This window comes from Hibiscus syriacus, unplaced genomic scaffold, assembly GCF_006381635.1.
Source record: "Hibiscus syriacus cultivar Baekdansim isolate YM2019G1 unplaced genomic scaffold, ASM638163v2 tig00112857_pilon, whole genome shotgun sequence".
In the NCBI taxonomy this organism is placed as follows: Eukaryota; Viridiplantae; Streptophyta; class Magnoliopsida; order Malvales; family Malvaceae; genus Hibiscus; species Hibiscus syriacus.
In genome coordinates, this window is record NW_024063412.1 from 1369834 (window position 1) to 1383127 (window position 13294).

Below are 13294 nucleotides of genomic sequence, written 5' to 3' on the forward strand. Positions count from 1 at the left end.
AAAGACTGCGCTTCTGACGCTGACGTTTTGGAGCCATTTTGGTTGGATGCTATTACAATGGAACACAAACACATTCAGGAAAAAAATTCCAATATAGAAATCAATCAAACTCATAAAATATCGATAAATTTACCTGAATATCTGATCGTCACTGTTATGATAACGCTAGTATTCTTCGGAGAGGAAGAGTTATCTTCTGCCTGCTTGCCTTTATGTTTAGGGTTTTTCGATTTAGAGTACTATATATAGTGAACGATGGAAAAACACTTGATATTTAAATTAGTATCGACAAAACATTAAATAGTGTCGACACATTATTAAGACCTATTCTCTCATAAAACCGGTATACTTGTACCGGTTAGATTGAAAAATTACCTATTACATTATACTTTTGGTTTTCGATGTTTATGGGATCGACACTTTATGGTTGCACCCTGTTTGCCATTCATTCTGGACCAAAAATATCGACACAAACTACAAAAGTGTCGACACATTATTAAGACCTATTCTCTCATAAAACCGGTATACTTGTACCGGTTAGATTGAAAAATTACTTATTACATTATATTTTTGGTTTTCGATGTTTATGGGATCGACACTTTTTATATATGGATCGACACTTTATGGTTGCACCCTGTTTTCCATTCATTCTGGACCAAAAATATCGACACAAACTACAAAAGTGTCGGCACATTATTAAGACCTATTCTCTCATAAAATCGGTATACTTGTACCGGTTAGATTGAAAAATTACATATTACATTATTCTTTTGGTTTTCGATGCTTATGGGATCGACACTTTTTATATATGGATCGACACTTTATGGTTGCACCCTGTTTGCCATTCATTCTGGACCAGAAATATCGACACAAACTACAAAAGTGTCGATACATTATTTAGACCTATTCTCTCATAAAACCGGTATACTTGCACCGATTAGATTGAAAAATTACCTATTACATTATACTTTTTGGTTTCGATGTTTTTGGGATCGACACTTTTTATATATGGAACGACACTTTATGGTTGCACCCTGTTTGCCATATTGTAAATTTGCCTTTTACTTTAAAGTATCAACATGACCCTTAATGTGTATAAGAAACATGTACAACAACATACTGCTAACTTTTCTCATCTCATTCATAATTATATTCACATACAAAATTATAAATCTTATACAAAATTAACCCTACATTTACATCATTGCATCCTTTTGTTATTCTTATGTATCATGGCAGCTTTTGTTATCTCCATTCTTCGTTGATTTTGATTGTGGCTTACGAGATCGTTTAATATTCGCGATCGATCCCACTCTCCAACAGCCTATATTCAAATTGTTAGAACGTTAAGTATTGTAAACTACAACATTCAATCTACGACTTTTAACAATTTTACCACAAACGAATTTTTCTTTCCACTTACAAAATCACCAGTTGCCCCTGTAGAACCGATCGATTTCATCCACATCATCACATACATGCCGCAATCATGTCTGTTACAAAATTTGAAAACCACACATGTCAATTATGATGAATACTACATAAATTAAGCTTTCTATTTGTGATAACATCTCATACCCATTCAATTGCTTATTCTTCTTATGCTCCACAAATTTGAAATTTTTCAAGGGATACTTTCCTAGAGATCCACAGGATTCAACCCAAATGCGTTTCTTATTATAAAAATCTAATATTTTAATCTGCATTAAAATAGAAGAAGTTATGATCCAAAAAAATTATGCATTATAATTTACATAATGTCCTTTCATACATACATACATACCAATCTCTTAGCATCCTTCACTCTCTGTTTAGTTGCTTCAGTTGTAAACATACTATCATATATTGTTGCAACACGATCTACCATATCCAACACCAACAGATACCAATGTGAATTATGATAGTTTATTGTGATCATGATTTGTAACAAATTTCACACCCAATTTGACAAAATTCAACATTCTATATCCGAAAACATCATTTGCAATTGGTATGGTGTCTTACCTTCTCACAGTCGGTGAATTTCACATAGTTATTCAGTATGGGACCCCAGAAGGTAGCAATACTCTCAACACTTTCTTTGCTGTTGGCATCCAACGCCTGCTGCTGCAATTACGCAACAAACATTATTAATTTACCATCTATAACACTACTTATCTCCATTTATTAATTTAACTCACCACTAAGTGGTATGGAAGGTAGCCAATCCTCCGGAGTGACTTCTGAGAATCGTAGCATACTGTCCATGCGAGCAAATCAATAACCTAACAAAATTAATTACACAATCAGAACATATTCAATAAGTTTTAACATTTTCTACTTTCTACTTACCACACTGCCAACCCATTCCGTAGGCTTCAACGTTGCAACGTCGTATACACTAGCGAATTGATTTCCCATTGAGATTACAGAATATCTGTATGAATCATTAGGATTAATATGTTGTCATGAAATATTTAAATATAACTTACAAACCAATATATTTCACTTACTCCGATTCTAACTCACTATTCCATAAATAATCACAAATTGCAGCTTCGATGTCATCAATTCCGCTTGGAATATCCGCTTTTTCAACCTACAATTTTGCATACGAATTTTTGTCACAACAACATAATAAAAATCAAATTAAGTTTTCTTTTATTCAACTTACCTTCTGCTTCTTCTTCTGGGGTGCAGGACATTCCGAATCCAAATCTGCTGCTATAACACTCTCCGGTGTATAAATAACATCGACTTCCTTCCTCCTCATTTCTTCCATCTCTTCTTCTTCCTCCTCCCTCTTTTCTTCTTCATATTTTTTCAGTTCATCGTATTTTTTTTCTACATAGCTCTTCATCTCTTTTATCTCACCCTTCAATTGATCTCCTTCATCCAAGTATTTATCAACCACCCCCTTCACCCCCGTAAGTTCACTCCTCAATTCCACAACCTCCTTCACCACTCCCTCAAATTTTTCACCCGTCACCATCTTAATATCACCCCTTAACACCCCAACTTCTTTCACCACTTCACCCCTCAACACCTCTACTTCTTTCACCACTCTATCTATTTTTCCTTCCACTACCCCCTTATGCCTCTCAAGTGTATCTTCGACTCTCTCAAGTTTCTCTTCGACTCTATCAAGTTTCTCTTCGACTCTTGATTGTCTTTGCATGATATCAAATTGGATTTTTTTGATATCAGCCAATTCAGACATCAAAATGTCGAAGTTACTATGTTTTCCCTCACCGTCGTCCCACTCACTGTCATCCCCCAATACAACCATCTCTCATTTCTTCTCCTCTGCCTCCACTGCCTCCTCTACATCCTTGCCAATAACCTTCAAAATTAAATTACAATATTAAGACATTGATTATATTCTTAATATTATTTAATTACATTTATTACCCTTTCTTGCTTCTTCGCTCTATCCAACTTCAACTTCACCATCACTCTAACCACCTCTTCCTTCCTCCATGCACAGATGTGTGCCACTCCGGTTCTTTCATAAGTCGGCACTGCCTTACAGCCCGACCAAAAATCGAACAGTGCAACCTGCATTTATAATAAAATTTATATTTTTATATAAAAACACAAAAAAAGTTCTTCAACTCATTTACCTCTAAGATTGCTATGCACCCTTTGAGGTATCTCTGGCTGCCCTTTTTAAAGGTGATTATTGATTCAATCAATCTCGAATGGATATATTCAGCCCAATTGAATTCACCCTTCAAGCCTTCATCGCAAATGAGCTTCATATGTTCCTTGTTCGTTGACGTATTACCTGTTGGACAAAGAAAGATACCGACAATGTATAATAGAACTCTGGCCTTCAGCTCATCCCCAACGTAAGATCCACTTTTTATTTCCTCTTCAATTTCAGCATATGTCACCTTCTACTTCAAACCATATTTGGAGGCAAGTGCTTTCCAGTCCTTACTCTTACAGACTTCTACAACACTTTTGCCTTCATTTTCTACCCCCAATACGGCTGCAGCACATGGGATCCCGAGAGGAAATGAAAAATCACCATACTTAGCAATACATTGTCTGACATCAAATTGCGCCATCAAGGATCGACACAATTCCCTCCGAATAGGTCGATCCCTTACTCCTACCAACGATCCAAAACCTATTTCTCTCAGCACATTCAACTGACCCTTCTCCTTAAGGTGTTTAATTAATGAATTCACCCTTTTAATGATGCATCTTATCGACACTTCCTACATTTTTTAACAATATATAATGTTATAGTTCTTATATATTTTGTATCAATGTATTTACAAGTTTAATGAATACCTTATTTTCATGTGCTTTCCTCCGTTCTTTGTATTATTTACTATCATTCCTTGATTGTGTGATGTAAGGTTCCTTTTCAGCATCACTCATTGAATTCCATTTGGACCTCACATCTTTTGTCACCTAATAGTAAACATAAACGTTACTTAATCAATACATTAACACTAAATACTACTCAATGTCAATTTCATTTTACATATCGAACCGCTCTGTGTGCCATCTTCCTTCATCCTTTTGCATTTGGTCATACTGTCAACATTCAAAATTTGTAATCAATTTAAAGTTTATCCATACTTTAATCCAATTACCATTTCAACAATAATAACAAAAAGACATTGATACTTACTAGAAGACATATATCCACCCTTTGGTTGCTTTCGAGACTCGTCCTCAATTTCAAAGTCATCTGCTCCACCAACAATTTTCCAACCCATTGACTCCATTTTTCCTTCATATATCAGTTTACGCAAATCAAATTATTTTGTTACATACACTTTATTCAATATACAAATATAGATAACTACTCTTGTGGTAAAACGGTTTTCTTCAAAAGAATTTGAATGGCCACACCAAAATGTGTCGGCACATTTATACAACCTATAATATCATTTTCTACCTATAATATTTAATTAAAGTATCGACATTTATATTTTTCCTTGAATATCACTTTCTACCTGCAATCGGTCTCAAATGCATCTTTACTCCAAAACCCCAAACAACACATAAAAACCCTATCGCGATTACTGTAATAATAAAAAATTAGGATTTCGACAACATACTTTTCGATTCGACTGCAGCAACAAACAAACAAACTTCGCTTTAGAAACGCCTTCTGAAATGCAACAACAATTACGCTTCGATTTCAAAAACTCGTCCGTTCTATCTATTTTCAGAGGATATTTAGCTATGACCTTTATATTTTCATCGGATATGTTATTTATATTTAATCGATACAAATACAAAAGTGTCGATACTTTTATGTCAGGTGTCGATACTTTCGAAAGGATAATTACCTATTTATTTGAAAGTGTCGATAATTTATTACACGTACTTACGAAAGTATCGACACTTTCAATATATCCGGTATCATTTTACCGGTTTTATCATTTTGATACTGGTTTTATCATATTTTTACATGTTATATCGTTGTGGATCGATATATTTTTTTAAAGTATCGACACATTATAGACGCTAAAACTGCTTCTCTTTTAAATTCACAAAGTGTCGATCCTTATATAAAGTATCGACACTTTCAATATATCCGGTAACGTTTTACCGGTTTTATCATTTTGTTACCGGTTTTATCATATTTTTACCTGGTATATCGTTTTGGATCGATACATTTTTTTAAAAGTATCGACACTTTATAGGATTTAAAATTGCTTCTCTTTTAAATTCACGAAGTGTCGATCCTTATATTAAAGTACCGACACTTTAAATGTATCTGGTAGCGCTTTACCGGTTTTATCATTTCAATACCGGTTTTGTCATAGTTTTACCTGTTATATCATTTTGGATCGACACATTTTTAATTTGGATCGACACGAACCGACAAGTTAAGTTTGCCGGTTGTACAATTTTTTAATATTTCTTCATGACTTAGACCTACTACATTATTATTAGTCAACATTTCCGGTAACGCTAAACTGAATTTGTTAAATATCTTTTAATGTATCCGGTAACGCCATATATTAACCGTATATTAACCCGCCTTTCCTGAGACAAGCCCATTTATATTTAATGTTTCATTCACGTAAAAAAGAAAGACAAAGGCACTTGGCCCAAATGACCTAAACCTCGTCCCTTGCGATGCAAATTACCATGGTTGGTCGTTGTGCTTGCCAACCTAACCCAATCCAACTCAACACCTCAAACTAGCCTCGTCCTAAATGATGTGAAAATTTTGTCATTTTTTAAAATAATACCCTAAAATATTTTATAATAAAGATCAATTTGTCAAATTTAAATTTATGAATGACCTAAGAATTTTTTTTTAGCCGATATTCACTATGAAAAATGATTAAAGATGTTGTCAAAATCTCTATTTATAACTTTATCTGCTATTTTTTTAGAGAATTAAACGAAAAATTTATTCTTTATTCAAACGAAAATGTCGTTAGAGCACAAATGTTATACATAAACGAACCTAAATGAAATTTATGTGTGGAATTAAAAAAATTTAAGACCCTGTGACGAATCACATTTTACATTTGTCATTAAACGAGAATCCTTCGAATTTTTTCCCTTAAAAGTTTTTGGCTGTAAAAGTATGTAACATGTCTGTTGCTCTTCATAGACTTCCTTAAAAGCATTAAACGGGTATATTGGCTCTGTCCCAATACACAAGACGAGGATTCAAATAGTATATTACATAATTGTTGTCAAACATACCGACTGTACTATGAACATATATATTTATATATTAGTCACACAAAATTTTTATATAAGGTAAAGACAATTATTAAAATATATAATTATCCGTTTGTGACGTCTCTTAAAAATTATTTTAAATAAATCTTTAAAAATAAGAATAAAATGAAAAAATTATACAGTGTTCATCTTTTTAACTTTTATGATAAAAAAAAGTACCACTAGTTTTTTTCAGTAAATTCAAACTACCACGTTAATACTATTCACTATTTGTAGACACTCATTTTTATCTGGATCTTTTAAGAGTTTTTTTTACAACATTTATAGTATATAGAATCTATGATTACATAAAATATATTGTTTTGTCTAAAAATAATATATGGTTTTTGAAAATATGTAGTATAGTTTTTAAAAACATATAATATATAACTTTTGAAAATATGTAGTATAGTTTTTAAAAACATATAATATATATAGTTTTTTAAAACATATGTAATATATATTTTTGAAAACATAATATGGTTTTGAAAATATAATATTATATATATATATTATTTATTTTCTTTTCTATCAATTTTCAAGTTTTGAACAGTCTAGTCAAAGTTTAGGGTCCTAATAGAATTAAGGTTACAGTCTAAATCAAGTACAATGAAATTAAGATCCAAATAACAGACTCGTCTGACCCAACAGACCGTTAAACTAAGCCCAAAAAGAGACTCGAACCACACTAGGGCTTTACACTTTAGCTGAGCGTCGCAGCAGGAAACCTTCAGATCAGAAAGCAATTAACGGTTTAGATCATGTAACTGCTAGGGTTATGAAACCTTAAAATCTTATCACCCAGGGTCGCACTCATTACAACCGTTGGATCTGACCCAATCTAACGGCCAGAAAGGATCTCAAGAACGTTTCAGATGATGAAACGACTGAGCAAGCCCACAAGTGACGCGTGAAGACCGTGCGCCGAATGAATTTGGAAAGATCTTTGCTGAACCACAAAGAAATCTCAAAAAAGGAAAATCGAATCAATACCATAACAGAACAAATAAAGACACAATTCAAATCAGAAAGAAATCCTCGTCCATGCTGATATCGATCGTATCAGGCTACCATGCTCGAGATGTAAGAGATCTCCACCCCTTCGTCCTTGATCTGCCTCATGCAACTGTGCAGAACAACACACGTGGTCAGCCACTCATGGCGTTACAGGTCACGGAGTTTCCGAACTCCGGGATATGTATAGGGGCGGCGTTTGGCCATGCGGTTGCAGATGGAAGGTCGTTCCATCATTTCATGAAATCTTGGGCGTCCATTTTTAGGTCTGCTGGAAACTCAGCACCAGCCATGCCGGTTTTAGATAGGGGTGTGGTACAGGAAAAAAGACCATTGTGGGCTTTCGTCAGTTTTCTTAAACCAGTTGTGGAGCTGTGAGTCTAACTCGGGAGACGACAAGGAACGAGCCCACCAGTCCGTTTTTGCAGACATGCTTCGGACCACATTAGTTATGAGTCGAGCTGACATCGAGACTAAAACTAGTGTCTTGAACCAATGCGTCGACAGACATGGAGCTGAGCCGCAACGCGCATCAATATTCGTGGTTGCTTGTGCTTTGGTATGGACTAGTTTGGTAAAAACCCAAAAGCTCAGCCTCAGCAGCAGCCTAAACCATCATCAAGATGACGAGTTTTACTACTTCGGCTTCGTGGGGGACTGTCGAAACCGGCCGGAATTAGCTATACCATCGGCATACTTCGGAAACTGTCTGGCAATGTGTATCACACGACTGATGGGGAGTGAACTGGTGGGGGAGAACGGCGTGTTTGCAGCTACCAAAGCCACTGGAAACAGAGTCGAGCAATTTAAAAACGGTGCATTAAAAGGAGCTGAGAACTGGATTACTAATTGGATCGAAATATCAGAAACAGGTCGCCTTTCAACGGTGGCCGGCTCCCCTAAGCTGCGTGATTACGATATCGATTTCGGGTGGGGGAAACCGAAGTAGACCGACGTGGTGCATTCTAATGCTTCGTCAACTATATATGTTGAGGACTGTAGAGACGAAGAAGGAGGTATCGATATCGGTTTGACACTTAAAAGAGAGGAAATTGAGGCATTTCACCGGCTTCTTTGAACAAGGCTTGAAGGCGGTTTAACTGGTTTCCCCGTCAACTCATCTCTCCGACCAGAGCAATCTCGGACATTTTTGGGTCCATGAGCAACAATTAATTTAATATTTTATTAATAAATCTTAAAAAATAACTAAACTTTGTCAAACACATTATTAATGACTAATGAATAAGGCTCTAGATGTAAAGATTAAAAAAGTAGGGCCCTAATTGTAAAAATTAAAGCAGCGAGGCCTGAGCTGCCAAGAGCCGGCTTTGTCTCCGATGGTGGTGGAATTTGTGGTGTTTTATTTCTGCATGTAGTTTGCTTTGCTTTTGTTGGTCACATTCCAATTTTATCTCAACCTATATATATATATATATATACTAGTAATGTTCATTGTTAGTAAAATCGTTAGGCCAAGTTACATTACCATATATTTGGAAAAAACCAAAATTTAGGTTAAAGTATCATTGAAACTAATCACATATTTGAATGGATTTGAGATAAAATTTGAATATTCAAAAGTTTAGGGATCAATTTAGAAAAAGAGTCATAGTTTGGGGATAAAATTAGAATATTCAAAAGTTTAGAGACTAATTTAGAAAGAGAATAATAGTTTAAGAACATATGATACATTTAACTCATATATTTATAAAATTTCAAGTCTTCTGATCTTATATTATTAGCGTATAGTAATTATAAAATCAAATGAATTTTAAAAAATATTATCTCAATCGAACACCTCAATATATATATATTAATTTTATACCATACTTGTATTTAAAACACCACACTAAACGGATTGTTTATATTAATTTCTGATTTTTTTCAATCCCTATGATTTAATATTTTTCAATTTAACTTTTTTATTAATTTAGAGTAAGTATAAGATAATATTTGTTCAAAGATAATTTTAAACAATCATTTAATATTAAACTCTCATTCTTCTATTATTCTTGGTGCTCAAATTTGAGTCCTTAAAGAATAAAAAAGTTAGACACGTAATATATCTTATCATACAAACTCTTCAAATGCACGTATGATAAAATTTAATTTTGGATAGATTACGTATTTAGTATCTAGATCATTAGTTTTGGTTTATTTTAATATCTAAACTTTCAATTTTTCAAAAATATACCTAACCTTTAATTTTCATTTCATTTTAGTATCCCGCTGTTAAAAACTTAATCCGTTTAATACCTAAACTATTAGTTTTGGCTGTTTTCGTGCATAAACTTTTAGTTTTTTCAAAACTTAACGTTAAATTTTGAACAGTGATACTAAAGTGAAACAAAAACTAAAATATTGAACGGTGGGGTACTAAAATTAAATAAAACCCAAACTTTAGGTATGATTTTTTTTTTAAAAAAAATAAAAGTTTAGTTACTAAAACAAACTAAAATTTATAGTTTATATACTAAAAATGTAATTTTTCCTATAATTTTCCCTTAAATGAAACATTATATAAAAAATATACATTATTTCTGTAATTAATTAATTTTAAGTATCGTTACTTAAAATAATTAAAATAGTAATATTATTTAGATTAAAATCCCAAAGAAGTACACTGAACGAATATTGTTGTATTGGATAAATAATTAAATTAATTCAGCTCACCGCGTCATTCGTAACCCTAACTAATAAAATATATTCATCTTAAGATAATTTTTAAATAATTATTTATTTATTTTTTACATATAAAAAAGATGTAAAAATTCACATTCATTTGATTCTTCAACTCGATGGTCAACATTGTAAGAGAGTAAGCACCTACTACGTGCGTACCAAAAAATAATAAATTACATCAAATATCACTATACTTTTATAAATTAAATTACTTTTATAAACTAAATTAAAAATAATAATATTAATTTTCATCCCTTATAACAAAACATATAAAATTATCATAATTTTAAATGTATAATTATATTAATTATCGTTTTAAACAATATACATAAAAAATAATATATATTCTAGAAACTTTCAATCATTTGACAATTAACGCTCAAATATCTTATAATTTTTAGTTGTCTCAACATACATAAAAAAAGAAATAATATATGTTATAAAAACTCTCGATCATTTGACAATTAACGCTTAAATACTCTATTCAAATACTCTATAATTTTTAGTTGATACATCTAAAAATAACAAACATTATTTTAATTATTAAAATATGCATGCCAACCAGCAGTACAAATGCTACAGTCCTAGATGCTTCAAATTCTGTTCAAAAACGGCAACGAATTCATCCATTTGATTCTTGTTTAAAGCTAGACCCACCTCAATTCCGCCTTGCCCATCCCTACATTCCGCCATGGACATCGCTCCGTCGTGGTCTATATGTGCCAGCTCAACCTTGCAGGGCTTTCCCCACCCAAAATCCGTATCATACACTCCTAGTTTTGGTGATCCGGCAGTCGGCGTAAGACGCCCAGTTATTGCTCGTTTTCTTATAGCCGATACCGGATCCTCTGCCCATTCCCAACCACTTCTCATAGCTTCTTTAATCGCTCTCCCGATGGCCTTCGCAGCTAAAACGATCCCGTCTTCTCCGATCAATTCGCTTCTTTTTACGTCGACAATGCATGGTCTTAAGCAGTTCCCCAAGTATGTTGTCGGAACCGGAAATTCTAAACGGTTCCGACAATCACTCGAAAACATGAAGTAATAGAACTTATTATCGTCGTCGTCGTTATCCGATAAATTATAGGCAAGGTTTTCTTTCGATTTAATCAAAGAAACCCATACGAAGGCACATGTGACCATGAAAGTCGAGATGTGATTTTGCTCTGCATCACCTGTTGTAACCAATTGTTTTAGTCTCTCAGCTCGAGCTCGATCGAATGTGAATGTGGCCCGAACCTTGTTTGATGTTATATCTTTGGGTGGTGCTGAATTTTCGCCACGGGATGATACCCAGTGCCAGTAATTCTTCAGGTAAGCCAACTCTAGGCCAGCAGGATCCTTGACAACATCCTTATTAATAAGGGGAAGTGAATTTTCGAGACGAATTAGGTCACCATCCGTGGCACCAGACCTATTACCAGACGCCCAAAACCTCATGAAATGCATAAACGACTTACCGTCACCGACCGTGTGATGGTAAGTCGATCCGATGCAGATCCCGGAATTCGGAAACACGGTGACTCGAAGCGCTATGACTGGAAGCACACGGATTCCGTCCTCAGTCACTTCTTCCGACGGAAGTTGCGGGACGAAGGGGTGTAACAATTCCACGTCCCGCGGATAATCGGCCACGACGTGGTCGAAATCTTTGTCGGATTCAGCGACGGTGAAGGCAACGGAGTCGCCATCCGTGTAATGGATAAAGGGCTTGCCGGGAGATGGAGGGCACATGATGTTAGCTGCGTATGGGAAGAAATGTTGGAGGGTCAAGGAGAGGGAGCGTTTGAGCATAGGAAGAGTGGTCTCCATGAAGTACAAAGTAGGGTGAGGGAATTTATAGAAGAAAAGGCGTTGGACATTAGGACAAAATAACCACGGCATGTCAAAATAAGTGAGCCGCAATGACACCGTCGGAACCACCCCCGGCGGCGGCGAAACAAGAAAGCTGTCGAGAACCTTAACCATACTGCTTTCCAACCACCTATGATAAAAATCCAGAAATTTTGCAGGCTTTCACACCTCACACTCCACACACCATTATACATAGGATGGAGTTGTAGCAATATATAATTTTATACTATAGTTTATACAGCTACCAAGTACATAACACAACTACCAAGTAAATATGAAAACATGCACAACTACCAGTAAATAATATAAAAATATATATTTTAAATACTTATTTTAAAAAATATATTTTAAATATCTAATTTGAAGAAAATGATAAATTTAAATTCTCACTTTAAATCAAAAAATATTTTAAAAGTTTAAATAAAAAACATAATATATTTTAATTACTTATTTATTATATAAATTTAATAAAAAAAATAAAAAAAATATGCACAACTACCAGTAAATAAGACAGTAATAATTTAAAAATATGCACAACTACCAAGTAGATAGATAGATGGCCATGTCTTTCACAACAAGTGGTGGAGTAATGACCAAAACTAAACTAAGAAAAGGGTAAACTAAATTTTCATCCAACTAGTAATGATTTTTTTTGTTTGGATCACCACATTACTTTTCTAAAAATTCAATCAACGACGTTATGTTTCTTTCTTTTTCATTGATCATTAATTTTTTGTGTGTGGATAATTTATCATTAAATTTTTGTTGATCAAAGACGTGTTTATTCAAGGTAAAATACACAAATAGTCACTCGACTATAATACTCATTTTACTGAGTTCTTCAATTATTAAAAATTATAAAATTATCCTTCGATTACATGTCGTTGCTTTGTTGACTCCCCGAATTGAAAGTTACAAAATAGTCACACAACTATTTATATGTTCTAAATTCGTCATTCCCCGTTAAGAACTGATAACAATATGAGCTGAACGTTAACTTGCTGACATGTGATATTATAAAATATGATGTCAGAATCTCAAACGAACATCATAT

General features: G+C 33.8%; 1 protein-coding gene and 1 pseudogene across 1 annotated transcript; one reads left to right on the top strand and one right to left on the bottom strand.

The window, feature by feature from the left end:
* The first annotated feature begins 7734 nt into the window (after positions 1 to 7734).
* LOC120184193 lies at positions 7735 to 8804 on the top strand (annotated as a pseudogene).
* A 2066-nt stretch (positions 8805 to 10870) lies between these two features.
* On the bottom strand, positions 10871 to 12409 carry LOC120184064 (coumaroyl-CoA:anthocyanidin 3-O-glucoside-6''-O-coumaroyltransferase 1-like). Its single transcript, XM_039188631.1, has one exon. It carries the CDS (start codon positions 12352 to 12354, stop codon positions 10963 to 10965), a length of 1392 nt encoding a protein of 463 aa, XP_039044562.1. The 5' UTR covers positions 12355 to 12409; the 3' UTR covers positions 10871 to 10962.
* Between the last annotated feature and the right edge of the window lie 885 nt (positions 12410 to 13294).